This window comes from Gorilla gorilla, chromosome 3, assembly GCF_029281585.2.
Source record: "Gorilla gorilla gorilla isolate KB3781 chromosome 3, NHGRI_mGorGor1-v2.1_pri, whole genome shotgun sequence".
Classification (NCBI taxonomy): Eukaryota; Metazoa; Chordata; class Mammalia; order Primates; family Hominidae; genus Gorilla; species Gorilla gorilla.
In genome coordinates this window covers 119,188,370-119,213,518 of record NC_073227.2, presented here as the reverse complement: position 1 = coordinate 119,213,518, position 25,149 = coordinate 119,188,370, and the positions used below count along the sequence as shown (strand labels likewise).

At 39.4% G+C, this 25,149-nt stretch overlaps 1 protein-coding gene across 4 annotated transcripts in view; it reads left to right on the top strand.

Moving 5' to 3' along the window:
* EIF4E (eukaryotic translation initiation factor 4E) overlaps positions 1–25,149 on the top strand; it is a 50,621-nt gene that overhangs the window by 9,841 nt on the left and 15,631 nt on the right. For all 4 annotated transcript variants that reach the window (XM_019025023.4, XM_063705442.1, XM_031010348.3 and 1 more), the window contains exon 2: positions 18,099–18,205. In XM_019025023.4, coding sequence (XP_018880568.2) covers positions 18,099–18,205 — 107 coding nt within the window. The remainder of the gene's footprint in view (positions 1–18,098; positions 18,206–25,149) is intronic.

The window sequence follows — 25,149 nt, the reverse complement described above, 5'->3', positions numbered from 1 at the left end:
AAAACCTATCTCCTGCCTATCTTCCCCAACCACCTCATTCCCCTTTCCAAATTGCCCAATTACAATTTTTTGAGGATTCTACTAGAAAAAGGCTGTCCAGGAGAACTTTCTGAGATAATGGAAAGGGTCTTTTTTACTGTCCAATACAGTAGCCACTGGCTGTACATGGTAATTGAGCATTTGGATATTGTGGCTTGTGCAACCAAGGAAATAATTTTAAGCTTTATTTAATATTAATAATTAACCACATGTAGGTAATGGCTACCTAATTGTGCAGTATGGCCTCAGAAGCTAGAAATTCTGGCCGGGCATGGTGGCTCAAGCCTGTAATCCCAGCACTTGAGGAGGCTGTGGCAGGTGGAGCACTTGAGGTCAGGAGTTGGAGACCAGCCAGGCCAACATGGTGAAACCCCATCTCTACTAAAAATACAAAAATTAGCTGGGTGTGGTGGCACGTGCCTGTAGTCCCAGCTACTCGGGAGGCTGAGACAGGAGAATCACTTGAACCTGGGAGGCAGAGGTTGCAGTGAGCCAAGATTGCACCACTGCACGCCAGCCTGGGTGATAGAGCAAGACTCCATCTCAAAAAAAAAAAAAAAAAGAAAATCTAGAAATTCTGGTGTGTGCAAACGTGTGTATACATATTGTATTTAGTTCAACTTTATAAGGTATAACTGGATACGTCCAGTTTGGTTAGATACATGATTGTATCCTAGAAAAGCTTGTCGCTCTGTATTTTAAACTTTGAAAGATAGTTATTTACTCTTGTATAGAATTAGAATTGTTCTGTGGGTTAATGTTTTTTTTTTTTTTTTTTTGCTAGTCTTTTTTTGTTTTTGTTTTGAGATGGTGTCTCACTCTGTTAGGCTGGAGTGCAGTGGCACGATCTCGGGTCACTGCAACATCCACCTCCCGGGTTCAGGTGACTCCTGCCTCAGCCTCCCTAGTAGCTGGGACTACAGGTGTGCGCCACCACTGCCAACTAATTTTTGTGTTTTTAGTAGAGAGAGCATTTCACCATGTTGGCTAGGATGGTCTTGATCTCTTGACCTCATGATCTGCCTGCCTCAGCCTCCCAAAGTGCTGGGATTACAGGCATGAGCCACCACACCCAGCCTTTTTACTAGTTTTTTAAATGTGTGTGTAAATAGACAGTACTTTACAGTGTTCAAAACTCAAGTTTTATGCAAAAGTACACAGTCTCCTGAAGCTGATCTCTATCCAGGCAGATGACCTAGAGGCAACCAGCATTGTCAGTTGTTTAACTTTTAATAGAGATTTGTGCATATACAGCAAATATGTATATTTATAAAAAGTAAATAGTAGCCAGCTATGTGCACTTTTCTGGCACATTGTGTTTTTTCACTTAATATGTCTTGTAGAGCATTACATATCAACACATAAAGTTTTCACTTCTTTTTTCTGATGGTATATATTACACTATATGGTTTTAACATAATTATTTCTATATTAATATTTAGGTCATTTCCAACCATTTGCTATTTCAAACATTACTGGGGTAAATAAACTTTTCCCTGTATCATTCCATACACGAGATAATATATCTATAAAGTAGATGTTTTGACAACGGATTGAAAAATTTTAAACCCAGTTGGTCAGATAAAACACTTTTGCAAATATAGTTGGTTTTCAGGCTGCAATTTTTTTTTTAGTGCTCCTCCCTTTTTCAAAATAATGAAATGTTTATATGTAAAAACAAAGTATAAAATAGGTATGTACGTTTTCTTCTATCTTTAATTTTTTTTTTTTCTTTTTTTTTTTTTTTTCCAAGACGGAGCTTTGCTCTTGCCCAGGCTGGAGTGCAGTGACAGTCTCGGCTCACTGCAACCTCCACCTCTTGGGTTCAAGCGATTCTCCTGCCTCAGCCTCCGGACCAGCTGGATTACAGGCGTCCACCACCACATCCAGCTAATTGTTTGTGTTTTTAGTAGAGACAGGGTTTCATCATGTTGGCCATGCTGGTCTCAAACTCCTGATCTCAGGTAATCCACCCGCTTTGACCTCCCAAAGTGCTGGGATTACAGGCGTGAGCCACCACACCTGGCAAAAAAAATTTTTTTTGAGACAGGGTCTCACTGTTGCCCAGACTGGAGTGCAGTGGCATGTTCTCTGCTCAATGCAACCTCCGCCTCCCACGTTCAAGCGATCATCCTGCCTCAACCTCCTGAGTAGCTAGGAATACAGGTGTGCGCCACCACGCCCGGCTAAGTTTTGTATTTTTAGTAAAAACAGAGTTTCATTATGTTGGCCAGGCTGGTCTCAAACTCCTGGGCTCAAGCAGTCCTACTGCCTTGGCCTCCCAAAGTGCTGTGATTACAGGTGTGAGCCATCACGCCTGGCCAGGTTTTAGAGTAGTAAACTGAAGACCCATGTACCATGACCTAGGACACCGCAGCAGCATTTCAGCTTTTTTAATACTCCGTGATCACATTCTTGTATCTTTGGCCCCTCCTCCATCTTCTTTTCTGACTTTTGAGTCAAGCATTCCCTTGTTTTTTGTTTTTTTCTACATTAACCTACCATGTATGTATCTTTCAGATATGTGTTGTTTAGTTTTGAAAAAACTAAAAAGCTAGATGTTTAAGGGAAAGATGGTATTGCCACTATTGGATGAAGGCTCATAAAAATGATAATCTGAACACAGTTTTTGGTTTATAGTTTGGCTTCAGCTTCCTAGAATTTCTACTAGAGCCCTTTTTCGGGAAACCAGTGGGCATGATCATGGACATGTCCTGGGAAACATAGGATTTATAGTTGTTATCTGGTGAGGCTGTTTTGTGGGCCAGGCAAAGAATCTTCAGTAAGAGAGTGGTCTTTGGGAATATGCTGCTCTGTATCTTGTTTTAAGATTGGATTAAAGCTGAACTCTTCTGGTGTAAAGTTACCTAATACAGTTAGCAGGGCATAAAGGAGAGAAGAGGAACTTCATGAACACGTGGTCAAGCAGAGTTAAGTAGAGATAAAAGTCTGGGCTGGACACTTGAGCATTTGGGTTTTTTGTGTGTGTGTGTTTAGAAAAGGTAGAATAATAGGCATTTTAATTGTAGCAGCCATTAAATCACATTGCTCCAGTCACATTCACCTGAATCACATTGCTCCAATCTGGACTGCTGCCCTTTATATATGGTAAACATTTGTCTTCCCTGGATCTCCTTTTACCATGTTCCTGATTCTTTCATTTGACTTTTGTGTTCCACCCTTCCATTTGCTGTGCCCTTTATCTTCCTGTTATTTGGTTTCTTGTCTCACGTTGGTGGGCCAGATCTCCAGCAGTTTTTTGAGAAAAAGTACATAGTAAAAAAATTTTTGAGGCCTTGAATATTAAGTGTCATACCTGTAGTTTGGCTGGACATAGAATTCTTCAGGATTCTGAAGTCAAGTTTCGTGGTGGACTTCTGTTGTAGCTGCTGATGAGTCTGAAATTATTCTGGTAGCTAAAAATTATTTTTTAGTGTGACCTGTTGCTCTCTCACCCTCACTCCCTATAATTTGTAGACTCTTTTTCTTGTCCTTATTTCACAATAATATACCTTAGTATAAGTCTGTTTTCATCCATTGTACTGTGTACTCATTGGGCATTTTTAATATGGCCACTCATGTCCATCACTTCTCATAGGTTTATTGGTAATTCTCCTCTTTTTTCTCTTTGAAACAGTTACTCAGATATTAGATCTCTTGGACTAGTTCTCTGGGAAATTTCATTTATTTTTCAACCTTCATTTTAAGTTTCCATTGATTTTGAATTTCCAGATATTTATTTTCTCCCTCCCATCCTCCTTCTCTTCCTTTTTTTTTTTTTGTCCTCTGAATGTTCATTTTTATAGCTTCCTGTAATTGTTATATACATGCAAAATCTTAACTTATTCCTTTGAGGAAGTACGTAGACTTGTTTTTTTTGAGACAGAGCCTCACTCTGTTGCCCAGGCTGGAGTGCAGTGATACCATCTTGGCTCACTGCAACCTCTGTCTCTTAGGTTCAAGTGATTATCCCACCTCAGCCTCTCGAGTAGCTGGGATTACAGGCGCCCACCACCATGCCCAGCTAATTTTTATATTTTTAGTAGAGACGAGTTTTCACCATGTTGGCCAGGCTGGTCTCGAACTCCTGACCTCAAGTGATCCGCCCGCCTCGGCCTCCCAAAGTGCTGGGATTACAGGCATGAGCAGAAGCAAAGTTTTAAAAAGGAAGAGCAAAGGTGACTGGGGAACTTACTGTACCATGAAGAATAATATTATTAAAGATAACGGCCAGGCGCAGTGGCTCACGTCTGTAATCCTAGCACTTTGGGAGGCTGAGGCAGGTGGATCACCTGAGTTCAGGAGTTCGAGATCAGCCTGGCCAACATGGCGAAACCTCATCTCTACTAAAAATACAAAAAATTAGCTGGGCGTGGTGGCGGGTACCTATAATCCCAGCTACTTGGGAGGCTGAGGCAGGAGAATTGCTTGAACCTGGGAAGTGGAGGTTGCAGTGAGCCAAGATCACGCCATTGCACTTCAGCCTGGGTGACAGAGCAAGACTCTGTCTCAAAAAAAAAAAAAAAAGTAATTTACAAAAATATGATATTGGCTGTTGGCTCATGAGGGGATGGGCAGATTATTGGAATACACTGAGCAGTCCAGGAGTAGTTTCAGATGTTTATATGGGCTTTAATATAACTTTGTTATAATACATTTTGAACATTTAGATCACTGTGAAAAAATAATCTGTAATCTCAACAACTAGGTGTTCTCTGGTAATATTTTGGTTCACTTGTTTGTGAACTTCTCTTTTTTTTTTTAACCATATCCTTCTTCGTACCTTTTCTTTTTTCCTTTTAAATACTTAATTTTCGGCCGGGTGTGTGTGCGTAGCTCATGCCTGAAACCTGAAGCACTTTGGGAGGCTGAGGCAGGTGAATTGCTTAAGCCCAGGAGTTCAAGACCAGCCTGGGCAACATGGTGAAACCCTGTCTCTACTAAAAATATTAATACAAAAAACTAGCTGGGTGTGGTGGCATGTGCCTGTAGTCCCAGCTACTCAGAAGGCTGAGGCGGGAGGATTGATTGAGCCCTGGAGGTCGAGACTTCAGTGAGCTGTGATTGTGCCACTGCACTCCAGCCTGGGCATCAGAGCGGGACCCTGTCTCAAAAACTAACTACTTAATTTTCTTAGAGCAGTTTTAGGTTCGGAGCAAAATTGAGCAGAAAAGACAGTTCCCGTAACTTACTCCTTGCCCCGGTGCAGGTACAACTTTCCCAGTGTCAACATCCTACAACAGAATGGCACATTTGTTAGAATTGATGAACCTAAATTGACATTATTGTCACCCAAAGTTCATACTTTACATTAGGGTTCACTCTTGATGTTGTACATTCTGTGGGTTTTGTCAAATGTAAAATGACATGTATCTACGGTTATAATATCGTGCAGAATAATTTTACTGCCCTAAAAATCCTCTCTGTTCTGCCTGTTTATACCCTCCCCACCAACCACTGATCTTTTTGTCTTTTCCAGAGTGTCACAGAGTTAGAATCATACAGTATGTAGCCTTTTCAGCTTAGCTTCTTTCACTTAGTAATATACATTTAAGTTCCTTCTACGTCTTTTTATGGCTTGATAACTCATTTTATTTTAGCATTCAGTAATGTTTCATTTTCTGGATGCACTACAGTTTATTTAGGACTTCTTAAAATAGGTCAAAAGCAAAAAAAAAAAAAATGCTTTTTTTTTTTTTTTTTTTTTTTGAGACGGAGTCTGGCTCTGTTGCCAGGCTGGAGTGCAGTGGCACGGTCTCAGCTCACTGCAGCCTCCTCCTCCTGGGTTCAAGTGATTCTCCTGCCTCAGCCTCCCAAGTAGCTGGGATTACAGGCACGTGCCACGACGCCTGGCTAATTTTTGTATTTTTAGTAGAGACGAGGTTTCACCATGTTGGCCAGGCTGGTCTTAAATTCCTGACCTCGTGATACGCCCACCTCGGCCTCAAAGTGCTGGGATTACAGGTGTGAGCCACCGTGCCTGGCCTTTTTTTTTTTTAAGTGCTCATTTTTATATGGTTCTTTAATCTGCTTTTCTCCACATTTGTATTAGTTTTAAAGTAATTTTTACAAACATGTTTAGTGCTTACATCATAAATGCCGTGGTTTGTTTATCTGTTACCTTTTGGTTATATCTGTTGATAGATGTGTTGTCTCTTAGAAGTCTAATTACTAGGTTAAAGAATGTAGATCTTTTTATTTTAATTTTATTATTTTTCTATTTTCCCATTTAGTTTTGGCTTGGAACTCAGTAGATCCTTTTACGTTTGGAAGCTTGATAGTTTATTAACTTAAATTAAGTAAAACTTAGTAAACTAAGTAAATAGAAGGTTGTATTCCACTCTGTAATCCTGGGAACATATGAAACTGACTATACCTGGTTTTGTAAATTTTTTTAAGGCATATATTTCTTCAAAATATTTTCTTTTGAAAGGTGATTTTAAAACCTTGGTACATAAAAAGGCAGGTGTGGTGGCTCACGCCTGTAATCCTAGCAACTTCGAAGGCTGAGGCAGGAGGATCACTTGAGGCCAAGAGTTTGAGACCAGGCTGAGCAATATAGTGAGACCTGTCTCTAAAAATTAGCTGGGCATGGTGGCTCATGCCTGTAGTCCCAGCTATTCAGTATCGTCTCTTGAGCCTAGGAGTTTGAGGCTGCAGTGAGCTGTGATTGCACCCCTGCACTCCAGCCTAAGTAATAGTGATACCCTCCTCTGAAGGCAAAAAAAGAAAAAAAAATCTGTTGGATAAGAAGTTGTTACAGAAAACAAAATGACCTTATTAAAGCTACAGTTTACATTGAAATTATAACCTTTAACTTTTGAAAATGAACACATAGAATTTTTTTTTTTTTTTTTGAGATGGAGTCTTGCTCTGTTGCCCAGGCTGGAATGCAGTGACACTATCTTGGCTCACTGCAACCTCTGCCTCCCAGTTTCAAGCAATTCTCCTGCCTCAGCCTCCCACGTAGCTGGGATTACAGGTGCGTGCCACTACACCTGGCTAATTTTTGTATTTTTAGTAGAGACGGGGTTTCACCATGTTGGACCAGGCTGGTCTCGAACACCTGACCTCAGGTGATCCGCCTGCCTGGGCCTCCCAAAGTGCTGGGATTACAGGCGTGAGCCACCACACCCGGCAAAACACATAGAATTTTAACAGTAACTGCTCATTTGTTTGAACTGTGACATGTAAAGGTTGATTTTTTTAAAAAACTAGAATTTAATTAGTATCATGAAATTTTAGTTATGTTTTCTAAGTTTTAAAATGTATAAACGTTTAAATAGCAGTTAAATTCTTTAAAAGATTTGCCTTTCAAATACTTCTTATAAAGCTTTAAGGAATAATTGAAATGGAAATTATCATGTTACTGCAGTCAACAGTTTTGTGCACTGGTTGTAATGCCATTTTAGTGTTGATATATTTTGAATCATTTTTTACTTTTGCATAATGTTCAACGTATGTAAATTTTTCTTTTCTTTGTATTTTTTTTTTTGAGATGGAGTCTTGCTTTCACCATGCTGGAGTGCAGTGGTGCGATCTCGGCTCACTGCAATCTCTGATTCCCTGGTTCAAGCGATTCTCCTGCCTCAGCCTCCTGAGTAGCTGGGATTACAGGCATGCACCACCATGCCCAGCTAATTTTTGTATTTTTTAGTAGCGGCTGGGTTTCACTATGTTGGCCAGGATGGTCTCAATTTCCTGACCTCATGATCCACCCGTGTTGGCCTCCCAAAGTGTTGGGATTACAGGCGTGAGCCACCGCGCCTGGCCGTATGTAAATTTTTCTTTTTCTTTTTCTTCTTTTTTTTTTTTCGAGACGGAGTTTTGCTCTTGTTGTCTAGGCTGGAGTGCAGTGGCACGATCTTGGCTCACTGCAATTTCCCTCTCCTGGGTTCAAGTGATTCTCCTGCTTCAGCCTCCCAAGTAACTGGGATTACAGGCATGCGCCACCATGCCCAGCTAATTTTGTGTTTTTGATAGAGATGGGGTTTCACCATGTTAGTCAGGTGGTTCTTGAACTCCTGACCTCGTGATCCGCCCGCTTCGGCCTCCCAAAGTGCAGGGATTATATGCGTGAGCCACTGTGCCCGGCCTGTAAATTTTTCTAGTTATTTTAAATTATGAATCTTCTGGTAGCCTTTGGTTTAAATAGTAGTGACATTTAAATTTTATCATTAGCCTTGTCATCCTAGATCACACATCTGTTATTTCTTGTGTGTGTGTTATCACCTCCCCAAACCCAGACTGAATTTGTGATGTTGGCTTAAGCTATATAATATGTGCAAAGTAATTTGATCAGTAGGTACATGTTAGTGCTCCCTTAAGAATGTTCTTTAAAAAAATTTATTTTAAAATGTTAAAAGGTGACCACAAGTCTTCTTTTTTTTTGAGACAAGAGTTCGCTCTTGTTGCCAAGGCTGGAGTGCAATGGCTTGATCTCAGCTCACTGCAACCTCTGCCTCCCGGGTTCAAGTGATTCCCCTGCCTCAGCCTCCCGAGTAGCTGGGATTACAGGCGTATGTGCCACCACGCCCTGCTAATTTTGTATTTTTAGTAGAGACGGGATTTCTCCATGTTGGTCAGGCTGGTCTCAAACTCCCAACCTCAGATGCTCCACCCGCCTCGGCCTCCCAAAGTGCTGGGATTACAGGTGTGAGCCACTGTGCCCAGCCTCCTACAACTCTTTCTAGTAGTTAAGAATGTGCTGGGCGCGGTGGCTCACACCTGTAATCCCAGCACTTTGGGAGGCCGAGGCGGGTGGATCACGAGGTCAGGAGTTCAAGACCAGTCTGGCCAAGATGGTGAAACCCCTGTCTGTACTAAAAATACAAAAATTAGCCGGGCGTGGTGGCAGGCGCCTGTAATCCCAGCTACTTGGGAGGCTGAGGTAGAGAACTGCTTGAACCCAGGAGATGGAAGTTGCAGTGAGCCGAGATCGCGCCATTGCAATCCAGCCTGGGCAACAGGGCAAGACTCTGTCTCAAAGGGAAAAAAAAAAGGGATTCATCCAAGTTTTAGGCCTGGTGCGGTGGCTCATGCCTGTAATCCCAGCACTTTAGGAGGCCGAGGTGGGCGGATCACTTGAGGTCAGGAGGAGTTCAAGACCAGCTGGGCCAACGTGGTGAAACCTTGTCTCTACTTAAAATACAAATAATTAGCCAGGTGTGGTGGTGCATGCCTGTAGTCCCAGCTACTCGTGAAGCTGAGGCAAGAGAACTGCTTGAACCCAGGAGGTGGAGGTTGCAGTGAGCCGAGATCATGCCACTGCACTCCAGCCTGTGTGGCAGAGTGAGAATCTGTCTCAAAAAAAAAAAAAGAATCCATCCAAGTTTTAAAACTGTTTATTTGAAGATCAGAAATGCAAGTGTAGACTGTTGGGATTTTTTTTAATTAATAAAATGTGTTCAAGTATAGCTTGCTGAGTATCCAGAAATATAAATATTTAGCTATAGCCCAACAAACTTAATCAGCTCTATTCACTCATGAGTTAGTGCTACTTATTTTGATCAAGTAATTAGGTTATTATTTAAATAAACAGCGATTGAATTTTTGTAGTACTTTTGGACACTGCACAATTTGTACACATCATCACAACTCTTTAGTAATCCAGTTACTAGTGATTTTTTGTTATTGTTTAGTTGCCATTTTATATTAATTGAAAAACACTTTAAGAAGTACTGTCTTTTGAATCATGATTGATATATGATGTCTCAGGGTCTTTTACATGAAAAAATTTTTTCCATGTGAGCAGTGTTTTAGTGTTGAAAGATTTGTATTTTGCTAAATCTCCATGTGTTTTTTATTTCAACTTTCTCAGTTAAGGGAGGAGTATAAAAGTCATAGTTTTGATCCTTTATTACAGATAAGGAAGACTGCAAAATCCACAGCCACACTTTCATGAGTGATGCCATATTAACTGGTATTCCTTTACTGTAAATAGATGTTTGAAAGCTAAAAACCAAAACAGTTTAATAGCCTGAGGCAATTTTTCAGTGTTTTCACCAAATTTTTTATTTCTTACAAGACAGGTGGAAAGACTGTATTTGTTCTTGTGTACTAGTTAATTAATTATACTATTTTACATATTTGAGGGTGCTCTGAGGAAATGCATGGTTTGTTGAAAAGAACTGAGGACTGACAGCCGCCTCCTCCATGGTTACCCTGGCTCTCTGTCCCACCCTTCTCATGGCACTTGGGGGACCGTGGCTGATCCTGTGCTGAGACAAATTAAGACTCCTGTGGTGAAGCAGTTGGTCGAGAAAAAGTGATGCATGAAAAAGAAGCAAAACAACAAGAAGGAAAGAAAAAAAATGACAGCTGAAGATGGTGAAAATGATGCATTAAAAAGCAGGCAGAAAGTCTGCGAGAATCCCAGGTGATAAGCCTTGTTTGCCAGCACAGGTTGGAAGCTGCATATGCTGTTCTTTGGCAGATTTTAGAAAGTGAAAAAGACTTGGAAGAAGCTGAGGAATATAAAGAACATTTAGTACTGGATTCAGTGGAGTTAGAAGCCTGAAACTTTTATGTACAGGGTGTTTTTTGCATTAAATCGTGGGGTCCAGTTTACATTTCATTATTTTTGACCACTGCTGTGTGTTCAAGTGTGAGAACATGATTCTTTTTATGTGATTGTATACATTTCTTTGCCTGATTTAATTTTTCAAATGAATGACAAAACTGAGAACTAACAGTAGATACTACAAGGAACAGAAAAGTATGAAGTCTGTTTACATATTTGTATTAAATAATGTTCTCATTAAAGTTATTTGTACACATAAAAGAGGTTTTTACTTACACTTACCTGTATATGTGAGATATTTGACCAATGGGTATTTAGTGTCCTGCTGTGCATAATAATACAAACTCACTATATAGTTGCTTTTTTTCCTGGTAGTGGGTTTTTTTGTGTGTCTGGGAGGAAGGGTGAGGTGTACCATTCATGCCTTTTTTACTAGTTTATTGGCAGTCACATGCATTGGCAAGATGAGCAAAGGTGTTGAGCCTGAGGCTGTAGAGCAGAGCACAGTATGTATTATAGATTTATGTTGCCTAGAAAGAGAATCTTTGTAACCATATAATTTATTATTCAGTCCTGGCCACCTTTGGGAGTGAATGAGAGTTCTGTTAACAATTATACTGAAACAACAAACAGGTAGAACTAGGACATGTGGTGTTCTTAGCCGTAAACCCTGGTAGTCCTGGATTTAAATGACATGTTTACTTTTTCAGGACTTCAGATTTGCCTGAAGAGTGGAGAGAATAATGGTTCTTTCATGGGATTATGAAGATTGACTATATTGAGATGATTTATAGTATGTTGAGATAATATGTATGAAAATAATGTAGCACATGGCCTGGTAGTTACTGCTTAGTAAATGTTCCCTATCAAGTAAAAACTCATAGTTTGGTTGAGGTGTGAGCTTTTCAAAATCATAAAGCACCACCCTTTTCTGTTCTTACTGTGTCTGTCCTTCTGCTCATTATTTCATACCTTTATTTAATATAGTGACTTCAATTTACTAGAACGTTGTATTAGTACCTTGTAGAAATAATTGCAGCTGTCTTTGCCATATGTAGCATTTACATTTCTAATATGGACACAGCTGGTTTTCCAGTTCAGCTACAGAAAGTGAAGGAAGGGGTAATACACTGGATATGGGTCACCAATCATGTTGTTATCCATTATTTGGTGCTGTAGCATTGACCGAACACGTTTATATTTTTGTGTCATCAGGAAGGGGGAGAGTGTTGGTATCAGAATTATTTAGGTGTGGTAACAGCAATCTGGGTAATTATTTCTAACTTAATCACGAGTTCTTTCTCTTTTCATACCCCCACTTACTGTGTGTGTGATTGGGGGTGGGGTGAAGGTGGGGAAGGTCCGGTGTAAGGATCTGAGGATAGATAGAAATTATTGAGTCAGGACAAAAAGATTTAGAGAGCATACCCTAGGTAGTTTAGGTTACTACTCCTTGTTCAGATATTACTGGGATATGAATGTTAGTGATTTATCTTCTATTGTTCTTAAAATTTTTTCCTCATCTTAAAATTTAAAGGACTGGAACTTCTCCAGAGTTTGAAGTCTAGTTCAGTGTGCCGCATTTACTCAGCTCTTACCTTTCTAAACTCTTACATTAATGTCATCTCAAGTACTGATTGCTCATGGTAGCTGACAGTTATGGATCACTTCAGTGCCAAACTCTTGGATTGTTGATGAAAACCCACACGGCACTTTTTACAAGGGAAGAAACTGATCCTCACAGGGATTTTAAGGACTTACCCTAGATCGCTTAAATCCCTATGGTACTCTGAAAGTTTTCTCCTATCATACTCATCTTAAGACTTAAAGGACTCATCAAATTGGGGTTAGAGGTGGATCCAGGCTGTCTTGTTGAGCTACCCATTTTGCAGTATGGCTCCTAGTGCATCAGGGATTGATAAACCTGGGATTGCTTTTTCTGTTATGAGAGGAAAACTGTAGTAGTGAAGTCAGAGCCTGATATATACAGACTGTCAGTTGCAGCATTATTTGGAAGCACAGAAGATGGTATGTGAATAAATGTGCCTGATATAGGATGTCTTTCTCCCTCTAGCCCCCTTTTTTGTGCCTTTTTTGATGCTTGATTTCAATGTCCTTTATGCTGTTCCTTGGTAATAGATAGTTGCAGTTCAATGCTATATTTTAGCCATTCATGAGGCCAAAGATACGATGCCTTCAGTACGGAAAAGGGGAAATAGGGTATCTGGGAGTACCTTTAAAAGTAGGAAAAGTAGGTTTCCTCACTTGAATTTACTTTAAAATGACTTTATATTGCATTAATCATTATTGTTCTGGGAGGAATACCTATATCTACATATATCAGAAGGAATTTAGGAAGGAGGAAAGTGATAAATATAATTAAAAAAAATTTTTTTCTTTCTAAAACAAGTCATATGAAACAACTCAGCATAGTGGCTGGTCATATAGTTTGCTCTGAATAAATACTTGGAGAATGGCAAGCCAGGTAACCATTCACTTAAAATTTTTAGCTACTTTATAAAAAGCAACCCTTATTTTGCATTTCCCATGTATCAGACAGTTTAAATGCTTTTATTTTTTAATTCATTTAATCCCCATTGTGATCCCAGGAGATAAATGTCACAATGCCCATTTTAAGATGAGGAAACTGAGGCCACGGAAGTTACTTGCTCTGAATTTTACAGCTGTGAATGGCAGAGCTGGGATTCCAACATGGGGAACATGGCTCTAGAGGGTGTGATCAGAAGCAGTGCATCTCATATTCTGATGACAATCTGGTTTGTGTTTGTTTTTAAAGTTTCATTTAATTTAATTTTTTAGAGACAGAGTCTTACTCTGTCACCCAGGCTGGAATGCAGTGGTGCTATCATAGCTCACCGCAGCCTTAGAACTCCTGGACTCAAGTGGTGCTCCTATTTTGGCCTCCTGGGCTCAAGAGATTCTCCTGCTTTGGCCTCCCAAGGTGTTGGGATTACAGGGATGAGCCACCATGCCTGGCCTTTTTTTTTTTAATTTCTAATATAATACTTTTGTAAAATGATAAAGATGAAGACATGCATACAATATGTAAGCCTGAATTTGATTAGTTTCAGCAGATACAAAATTGTCAAATTGCTACAGATTTTCGAAGTGTTTACTTTGCATTTCTATACTTAACCTCACTGTCAACCATGACCAGTTTGTGGACCAGCAGTAGTAGTCTGTGGACTATACTTTGAGTTACTGGTTCAAACCATTAGTGCCGAGAGGGACTACTGATTATTCCATACTTCAAATAAGGTGTTGGGTGATTTGTCTTAACCTGGAAAAAAATTTTTTTGGAAGTTCCTGTGAGTAAGTAGATATTTGTTGAATGAAGATAATGGAGGACACAAATGGGGTATTCTGAGGGGGAAGGCTCATCATTATTTCTAGAAGTGGTTTATATGTATATTTAGGTTGAGAGTTGCTGAGAAATCTTGAATGTTCAAAACTATGGAAAAGCACATCATGGTTTTGGAATTTAAGCAATGTAGACTTGAACATGATGAGGAGAACCTAAAGTTTAGTCAGATTTATTGAAAACACCACAGAATGATGCTAGATCTGGGAAATATTTACCTCTATAATATTAGGATTGTCCTGTAAGATTAATATTATACCTGTGCTAATTTTTGCAGAATGTAGTAAAAAGCTACCTGACATTCTTTGCAGCCAGTTGTTAGACTTTTCTCGCCCTTGCTTGCTTTTTTTCTTCACTTTCAACTTTCTCTTGTTGCTATGACAGTTTATTCAGCCCTGGGTTTGCTAAATTACAATACTGAACATTTTTATTTGAAGCTGATAAACTCAGCAAATCTTAAACCAGGTTTAATACTTTGCTCTCAAATTGGTTATCTTTTTCTGTTCCCTCACTTGCCGTTTGTATTTAATCTCTTTGACCTTCTAGTTAATGGCTTTCATTGCCCCCAAGATGAAAGGTACACTTTTAGCCTGACCTTTGAGGCCTTTAACAGTCTCACTCCAACCTACCATTCTAGCTCTTTGGTTTCATGAACCCTCTCTTTCAGCCACATTGGTCACTACCTGGATGAACACAGCACCATCCCATGGCCTCGCTCTTACTCCCTATTCTACCCACCTAAAATTCGTTACACAATGCTTTTTCAAGGGAAGATTGCCTATTTTAGGGTAAAAATGTGTTTGACTACTTTGAGATTAGCCATAATCTGCTAAATTAGCCTTTACTTTTTTGTCCAAGTAGTTTATAAACCTAGAAATACTGGTCATTTAATTTTTTTCCTTTTTTTTTTTTTTAAATTCCCTGATAGAACCTGAGATCGGTCATTTAGGATGTAATTTCCAGTGAAATTTGCTCATTGAGAGAACACCAGCCTAAGAGAGTAGAGAGAGGAATATGGTAGGATTTTGCAGTAGAGTTTTGTTTTTAAACTGAATGTAAACTTAAAACTATTTAGTGTCTATAGGAAGCAATCTTAAAAATAAGGTTAGATACCTTAAAACAGAACTTGTTTCTTGAAATATTTTTTAGTTCCCATATAGATCATACGAAAAGATGACTGTCTATGCCCAATAAAAATGTTTATGGTATTTCACATCATTCGTTTTAAAATCTAGTATGTTTAAAAGTGAAGACTAAAGATTTTAAATTAGTATACTTACTGATTCATACATACACACGTATTTAAAAATGTGTAGCTCCTTTTTTAAGCTGTTGGAAAAGTACAAAATCATGTGTCCTTTTTGTTTTGTTTTGAGACTGAGTTTTGCTCTTGTCGCCCAGGCTGGAGTACAGTGGCACGATCTGTGCTCACTGCAATCTCTGCCTCCTGGGTTCAAGCAATTTTCTTGCCTTAGCCTCCCCAGTAGCTGGGATTACAGGCGCGCGCTACCACGCCCAGCTAATTTTTGCATTTTTAGTAGAGATGGGGTTTCACCATGTCGGCCAGGCTGGTCTTGAACTCCTGAGCTCAGGTGGTGCACTTGCCTTGACCTCCCAAAGTGCTGGGATTACAGGCGTGAGCCACCATGCCCGGCCAATTATGTGTTCTTGATATGAAGACTGCAGTATCAGTTACTTACAGTGGGACTTTTATTTTAATTCAAAATAGCACTTTAAAATTCTAGGAACTGAATATGTTTTTCCTGAGTGATAACTTGCTTTTAATTCCTGTATGTCCAAAGACTTGAGAGAGAGAGGATTGTTTCTTTTTCTTTCTTCCCCTTTCTTCACTGGGTCTCACTTGCTGAGGCTGTTTTCGAACTCCTGGACTCAAGCAGTCCTCTCGCCTTGGCCTCTCAAAGTGCTAGAATTACAGACATAAGTCCCTGCACCCGTTCTGCTTACGTTTCACAAATACTGGGCAGTCGCAAGTTTTGGCTTAGCTGTTCTTCTCTGTTAGGCCAACCAGAGTTACGCTCTGAAAGTGCCAGTTTAGGAGTTAGCCAAAAACCTGTGAGGGATTTTTACATATATTGAGGAGCCCACTCCTCATCTACAGCAGTTTTTCTCTGGTACCCTGTCCCCCAAAGCCTACCTGCCTGCCAGTCTCTCATTGTTTTCATTGAGACTCCCACTGTCTGCCTGGAAACCCATCATTAATTTTAAGCTAGTGGGATAGGAAATGTCATTCAGTAATTATCTGTTTGAACACTTAAATTTACTGGTAAGTAAATGTTGATAAAAATGTTTGGTTTTAAGGCATTACTTACTGTATGTCAATTTTCAGGCCTTAATCATTCTATGTAAACATTTAAATTTATTCATTTAAGTAATCAAGTTAATAAGTTCCTGTTGGGTTAAGTACTGTGATTATTGAGTAAAATCAAGACATGGTCTCCGTTCTGGGTGACTTTATAGGCTAATAGAAATTCTTGTACATGTCATATGTTGATAAGAAAAAACATATCCCTTGGGAGGCCAAGGTGGGAGGATTGCTTGAGCTCAGGAGTTTGAGACCAGCCTGGCCAACATGGTGAGACCTTGTCTCTACTAAAAATAAAAAAGAATCAGCCAGGTATCATGGTGCCTATCTGTAGTCCCAGTTACCGTGGAAGCTGAGGCAAGAAGATTGCTTGAGCCAGGGAGATTGAGGCTGCAGTGAGCTATGAGTGAGACCCCATCTCTAAGAAAAATAAAATACAAAAAAAAAAAAACCCATATTCTTTCAAATAAATATTTACCACCTTTCTGCTCTGAGTTCTTTTAGATAATAAATATTTGACTTACATATCTTGTTATGTTAACATAGATCTCTGTTGTTTGCTGCTTCAGTCTGATATCCAAACACTTGTTGCATTGCCCTTTTTTTGGTATCAGTCTTTGTCCTAGTGCCTTTCTTTGACTCTCTTCTTTTGTTGACAACAATTTATGATAGTATGAAGAGCTACATGGAAGAATGTGGTGAACACCTATTTTAAATTACTGTCCCCAGACTACTTTTCTTTCTGATATTTTTAGATGACAGTGTTAATTTTGTCTAGCCTAAAAGAAGATTTAAGTTCAAGCCAATGTCCATCTTGTTAGGTTCCATTGAAAATATTAAGTTGCCGAACTTTTAGGTTACGATAGGGTAAACACTATGCTATGAAGGTAAGACCTGCGTATCATTGGCTTGATCACTTTACAAAGCTTTTTTGTCATCATAATGTTGTTTCGTTTTGTTTTGTTTTGTTTGTTTTTGAGACAGGGTCTTGCCGTGTTGCCCAGGCTGGTCTCAAACTCCTGGGCTCAAGCAATCCTCCTATTAATCCTCCTATTAATCTCCCGAGTAGCTGGGATTGTAGAGACGCACCACAGTGCCCAGTGATATAGTTGTTATACTCTTGAAACTTTAGTTTCCATCCTCTATCCTTCCTGATACCCCCTTCAGTACCATATGCAGTATCTTAATATGATGGTATGTTAAGAAAGATAGAAGATTTTACCAACTTTGTTGCATAGTCTGTGACAGTCTTCCTGCTATTTAAAAAAAAAAAGTGCAAGTGGAAGGATAACTATAAATACTGTTATATTTTCAAATTTGAGAAACCGTTTGCTCTTTGCTCTTAATGAAGAGATATGAGAATAGAGAATGGTTCTTTAGAGGTTGATCTGTGGTCTGTTTTATGAAGCAATCTGCTTTAATTACTTCTTCTTAAAAAATATTACCAGTGCCGGGTGTGGTGGCTCATGCCTGTAATCCCAGCACTTTGGGAGGCTAAGGCGGGTGAATCACGAGGTCAGGAGTTCAAGACCAGCCTGACCAACGGGGTGAAACCCCGTCTCTACTAAAAATACAAAAATTAGCCAGGCATGATGGCACACATCTGTAATCCCAGCTACTCAGGAGGCTGAGGCAGGAGAACTGCTTGAACCTGGGAGGAGGAGGAGGTTGCAGTGAGCCAAGATCACACGACTGCACTCCAGCCTGGGCAACAGATAGAGACTCTGTCTCAAAAAAAAAAAATTATCAGCATATCAGTTCACGTTTAGTTAGAATATTGCTGTCATAGATGTGTTAAGACATTTAAAATGTTTTATATTATTTTCCACTAGGAAACCACCCCTACTCCTAATCCCCCGACTACAGAAGAGGAGAAAACGGAATCTAATCAGGAGGTTGCTAACCCAGAACACTATATTAAACATCCTCTACAGAACAGGTAAGCTTTCTGACACCTAGGTTTTCTGAGTTAGGCCACAAGGGCCACAGACTTGCCCACTTGAATGGGGCAAGTCTGAAGGGAAAGTTAGATTATGAGACTAGTTTTAGATATGCTAAGGTTGAGGGTTCTATTTTCACTTGGATGACCCATGACCAGCAGACAGTTTTATGTGTGAGTCTTGAGTTCAAAAGGAGCTATGTGAGAGATTAGTTTGAAAAGTATTGGTCGTAATGGAAGCCACATTAGTAAATAAGTTCCCTTAAGGAGAAGTGAACTTGACTCAGGACAAAGACCGGGGATACTAGCATCATATAGGAGGCTTTTGTTGAAGAAGAATGCCTATGAAGGATGGACATACAAAGACAGTGGTGGTCGCCCAATGCGGTGGCTCACGCCTGTAAACCCAGCACTTCGGGAGGCGGAGGCGGAGGCGGGCGGATCACCTGAGGTCAGGAGTTTGAGACCAACCTGGCCAACATGGTGAAACCCCGTCTCTACTAAAAATACAAAAATTAGCTGGGTATGGTGGCAGATGCCTGTAATCCCAGCTGCTCGGGAGGCTGAGGTGAGATAATTGCTTGAACCCAGGAGGTGCAGGTTGCAGTGAACTGAGATTGCGCCATTGCCTGCCAGCCTGGGCAACAAGAGCGAAACTCCATCTCAGAAAAAAAAAAAAAGAGACAGTGGTGGTCATGGAAACCAAGAAGGTGGTTTATTCTAAGATAGGGTGGTTTACAGCACATGTGCTAAAAAGGTCAAATGAAGCAAGATGTCAAAATATCCATTGGATTGAACACTTTTAAAAAAGTCCCTGCTGACTTGGGAAAAAGTTTTTTAGTAAGGTTCTATAGAGTAGTTCCATAAAACATGGAAAAAGAGATTAGTGCAGTTTGAAGAGTGAATAGGAGATATACAGATGTATAGAGTAAGAACAGGTGACTTGAAGTTGGACTGAGAATGAGAAACGAGAGCCAGGGAATGTGGAGTTTGAAGGTTGGTTGGTTTGTAAGTGAGAGACTAGAAAAGGGGACAGATTAAAATTAGTTAAGTTTTCATAGTTAACAGTGTAACAGGAAATTGAGTATTAGTTCATTATATGGCTTTTCCCAACTCTTCCCACTCCTTTCCAGTAGGTTTGTTTTTATTTATTTTCTGGGGTATATGAGAATTAACTTGAGTTCACTGAATACTGATGGTGGGAAGAAAATGGCAGTTCAGAAACATTGTAACAATCTAGAGGAAAGTGAATTGGAATTAACTTCTGAGGTTCTTGAAGTATTTCAGTTCATTTCTTGTCTTTTTTTCTTTTTATTTACTTTTTTTAGGGCAGACCATTCACTCTCTACTTAAAAGAGTCCACAAGTCTATTTGTAATTTAGTTTCATTTATTAAAATTTTTTTATGATCTTATTTTTTTTTAATGTTTCCTTTATTCATCATGGAAGACCTACTGAAATAAATAGTTCAAATATGCTGTATGCAGTTTTCTTACAGGAGACCCTTTGGTTCAGTATATCCTCCAGTGAGGAACAAATCAGTTTTTTAGACAATGGAGATTCTCAGCTAGTGGGACATCAGAGGTCAAACAGTCTATAAAGGATAAAATCCTTCCTCAGGAAAGCAATGTACCACATGTATTACGTTGAACAATTCGTTAGAGGCAGTTTTATATAGTTTAACCTAATAGTAGCACCAAAACCCACATTTTTTTTCATTTTTTTCAGTGATATGAAACAAACTCTGTATATCTTCTAGCTGTCTGTGAACCCAGTTCTTGGCGTCGCTTTTATTGTGGGGAGAAGTAAACAAGGCGTATATCCCTCACAGCTTGAATGGAGTCTAAGAAGGGATTCTTAAGTGTCCTCATCAGTTAAAAAAAAAAAAAAAAAAGTTTAAATCTTAAAATGAAGTCTCTGGGGACTTCAGTTTCTCTATAAATTCTACTTTTTGTGTAAAATAGCAAGTATCATTTGGAAAAATACTATGTTTTATGGCTCCAATTTTGGCAGTTTTCTCATTATTTACTTCTTGCATTTTACTTTCTTCACTCCCCAGAGTAGTCAATGTTAAATTTGGTTTGTATTCCAGAAGTATTAAATGCACATATGTAATACTTTTTAATACATATGTCTATACAGTTGACTTTTCTGTTTGTATGTGCAGATTTTACCTCATTGTTTTAAACCACCGTCTTGCATTATATTAATATACAGCCATATATTTTATTAGGTTTACATTAATGGCTGTATAGATTTTTCTTTTTACACACAGTGCTGTAATTTACATCCTTACATACTTGTGCACTTGTGTGAATATATTTATAGGGTAAAATTTCAGATCTCCTAGAACAAAGATTACCCTTTAACAACCTTTGCGCAGATACTGCCACATTATTCTGTTTTATTGGCTTAGACTTAATAGTTTGAGAGTTCCTGGTTTCTATATCCTTGCTAACTCATGTGATTAGTCTTTTAAGTTGTTGCCAATCAGATTGGTCCCAGTTTGATTTGGGAAAACAATTTCAGTATTTTCAATTTGCATTTTAAAATTGAAGTTTCAAAATATTTTCATGTTGATGATTTGTGGTTTTTATCTGAGGACAGATTATTCAATTCTTCTATTGTTTTTCTTTTGGATTATCTTTTTTTTCCCCCTACTTTCAAGCTAACAAGTTATGGAATATCTTCTCAAGTTTATTTCCAAGCATTTTATATTAGAGTGCTAACTCACCCAAGGCAGGGAAGTTGGAGGAGTATTAAGTCAGAAACAGGTTGTCCAAATCATTTGTCTTCTAACATTGTCTGTGGAATTGTATGGTTTTTTTTTTTTAAGAGGTCTTTAATTTTCGTGTAGGCAAATACTGCTTTTCCTCAGTGGTTTCTGGGTTTCATATCAATTTTAGGAAAACTTTACCACACAATTAAGCTTTTTTTTTTTAAACTTTTTAATAGTTGCATAGTAGTCACTTGCGTGGATGTATGATATTTTATTTAAATCAGCAGTACTCAAGTATTTGGTCTCACAATTCCTTTACACTCTTAAAAATTATTGGTGACTCTACAGAGCTTTATGTGGATTTTTATCTATTGTTATTTACTATATTTTTACAGTAAATAATGCTAAGATGTTATTTTATTTTTCGCATTTAAAAATGAATATATAATTTCACCTGAAAAACTTGAGAAATGTAAAATTGTTCGTTTAGAAAATCTATCACATGTTAACATAAGTGACATTTTGTAATGAAAATAATTATTTGAAATAAAAAATATATAATGGGAAGAACAGCATTTTTGCCATCTGTTTTTTTTTTTTTCGGAGTCTCGCCCTGTCGCCCAGGCTGGACCTCCACCTCCCGGGTTCAAGCGATTCTTCTGCCTCAGCCTCCCTAGTAGCCGGAACCACAGGTGTGTGCCACCACGCCCGGCTAATTTTTGTAGTTTCTAATAGAGACGGGGTTTCACCATGTTGGCCAGGCTGATCTTGAACTCCTGACCTCATGATCCACCCACCTCGGCCTCGCAAAGTGCTGGGATTACAGGCATGAGCCACCGTGCCTAGCCGCATTTTTGCCGTCTTAGAAGTCAACTGGATTTTCATAGCTGTTTCTGCCTTCAGTCTATGGAGTTAAGATGTTTCATTAGAAGTATAAGAAGACAGTACAGCCTCACACAGGTATTTGGTTGGAAAAGGGAGAATAGTTTTTAAAAGCCTTTAAAAATAATTGTTGATATGCTCCTTTGATACACTACTAGGTTTCTTTTTTTCCCCCATTTTTCGTAGGACACATGCTCAAAGAGATACTAGGTTTCTTAGAGGCTAGTTGCAATGTGGAATCTGAAACCATATCCAAGAATTTTTTTCTACTTTGTTACATTAAAATCCATTGGTCTGTTGTCTTGCATCTGGAATGGATCTCTTACCTGTGTAAGATTTTTAACATCATACACTGCTTATTTGGAAAATAATGGTTCAGTGAGTTATGCAGATCTTCCAAATGTTGACACATTTTCTTATATAGTATCAAAATAATAATTCATTAATATTACCTCTAAACTCATTAAGCATCTTTGATTTTTAGGAAGTTGTCAGGCTTACAGTGGTAGATGAAATCTTTCTAAAATTCTGATTTTTCTACTGAAAGCTTAAATTTTAAGCAACAATCTTAAGTTCAGACAATTGCCTAAATATTGTATTTTGTTGTACAGTAGTGGAAGTGGTTTTTGTGCAGATTATGAAAAATATGGAAATAGAATGAAATTTAATGAAACTGGTAATGTCTATTGATTGCCTCATCAAAGTCATTCCTTTTTTTTTGTTCTCAAGACGGAGTTTCACTTTGTTGCCTAGGCTGGAGTGCAATGGTGCGATCTTGGCTCACTGCAACCTCCGCCTCCTGGGTTCATTCTCATGCGTCTGCCTCCCAAGTAGCTGGGATTGCAGACACCTGCCACCATGCCCATCTAATTTTTGTATTTTTAGTAGAGACAGGGGTTCACCATGATGGCCAAGCTGGTGTTGAACTCCTGACCTCAGGTGATCCACCCACTTCAGCCTCCCAAAGTGCTAGGATTACAGGTGTAAGCCACCGTGCCCGGCCCAAAGGCATTCTTATATGAAACTCACATTATTAGTACTGTGAGAGTTGGTAGTAATAAATGTACAGTGACTACTCGTATAGTTTTGTGTCACTGTCTTGGTTCTTGCTAAGGCACCAGCAGATTTAACTACTGTTGCTTTTGCACCGTTAGTGCAAATGTGAATACTGAAAAGCAAAGTGACTTCTTAGCATTATTATGAAAATGGATCTTAGGGCCTCCTGCCTGTCTGCAGACCACATTTTGAGAAGTGCTGATTTAAATAATTCCTTCTTGATAAGCACTTAGGATGTTTTCAGATTTTCCAGAACTAAAAACATCATTTGTTTGTTTTTGAAGACACGGTCTCACTCTGTCACCCAGGCTGGGGTGGCGTGTAATCTCGGCTCACTGCAGCCTTCACCTTCCGTACCCAAGCCGTCTTTCCACCCCAGTTGGGGCCCCACAGGCATGCACCACCACCATTTTAGTATTTTTTGTAGAGTTGAAGTTTTGCTATTTCCCAGGCTGGCCTTGAACTCGTAGACTCAAGCAATTCTTCCACCTCAGCCTCGCAAAATACTGGGATTACAGGCATGAACCAACGTGGCTGGCTTTTTTTTTTTTTTTGAAGAGACATGGTCCCATTCTGTCGCCCAGACTGGGGAGCAGTGGCATGATAATAGCTCACTGCAGCCTCAAATTTCTGGGCTCAAATGACCTTCCCACATCAGCTTTCTAGCTAGGTCCATAGGTGTGCACCACCATGCCTAGCTAAGATTTTTTTTTTTTTTTTTGAGAGATACGGGGTCTTGCTATGTTGCTCAGGCTGTTCTCAAACTCCTGACCTCAAGCAGTCCTTTCCCCTTCCCCTTCCATTCCCTGTCCCTGTCCCCATCCCTGTCCCGTTCCTTGACAGGGTCTTGCTCTATCACTCACATTGGAGTGCAGTGGCATGATCATAGCTCACTGCAACCTCGAACTCTTTGGCTCAAGCGATCCTCCTGCCTTGGCCTCCAGAGTGGCAGGGACTATAGACACATGCCATCATGCCTAGCTAATTTTATTTTATTTTATTTTATTTTATTTTATTTTTTTGGAGATGGAGCCTCGTTCTGTCACCAGGCTGGAGTGCAGTGGTGCGATCTCGGCTCATTGCAACCTCCGCCTCCCAGGTTCAAGCGATTCTCCTGCCTCAGCCTCCTGAGTATCTGGGACTACAGGCGCGTGCCACCACGCCCAGCCAATTTTTGTATTTTTAGTAGAGACGGGGTTTCACCGTGTTGGCCAGGATGGTCTCGATCTCTTGACCTCATGATCCACCCACCTTGGCCTCCCAAAGTGCTGGGATTATGGGCGTGAGCCACCGCGCCCAGCCCATGCCTGGCTAATTTTTTAAATGTCTAGTAGAGATGAGGTCTCGCTTTGTTGTCCAGGCTAGTCTTGAGCTCCTGGACTCAAGTGATCCTCCTGCCTCAGCCTCCTAAATTGCTGTTATTACTGGTATGATCCACCTTTCCTGGCCCCATAGATCTTTATGTGTTTAAATGGCTGGGTGCAGAGGTTTTTGTTTTGAAAAAAGATTGAATTATTTTTAAAAATCCAGCATGTATACTTGACCTCGTTGGTGGTTTTCTTGCCTTTTCTTTTTCTTTTTTATTGATAATGGGGTGGCAGTTGCTGACAAATTATCAAGTACATGTTGAAATGCATCTCATTTTTCTGTCTAGGTGAAGTCACCAAGCATTAATTATAGGATTATGAAATATATATTCAATTTGGAAGGCTCTTCAGACAACATTCGTGTTGATGAGAAAATGAAATTTCCCTTTGACTTCCCTTTGGTATTGTAATTCAGAGAATATTCAGTTTAATTCTTCTAAAGGAGAATCATCTTGGGATAATAACATTTAAGTGTAACTTTAATGTTCCACGAGTTTATCTTCAAGGCATTAGAGAAAATATTATACAGGCGTACCTCATTTTACTGTGCTTCACGAATCATGCCTTTTCTATAAATTGAAGGTTTGTGGAAATCCTGTGTCAAGCAGTTCTGTTGATGCCATGTTTCCAATGGCATGTGCTCACTTGGTGTCTCTGTGTCACATTTCGGTAATTCTCACGATATTTCAAACTTTTATTGTATCTGTTATGATCTGTGATCAGTGATCTTTGATGTTGCTATTATAATTGTTTTGGGGTGCCATGAACATTGGCCATATAAGACGGCAAACTTAATTGGTAAATGTTGTATGTGTTCTGACTGCTCCATTGACTGGCCATTCCCATCTTCTTGTCCTTGGGCCTGCCTATTCCCTGAGACACAACAATGTTGAAATTAAGCCAATTAATAGCCCTACGGTG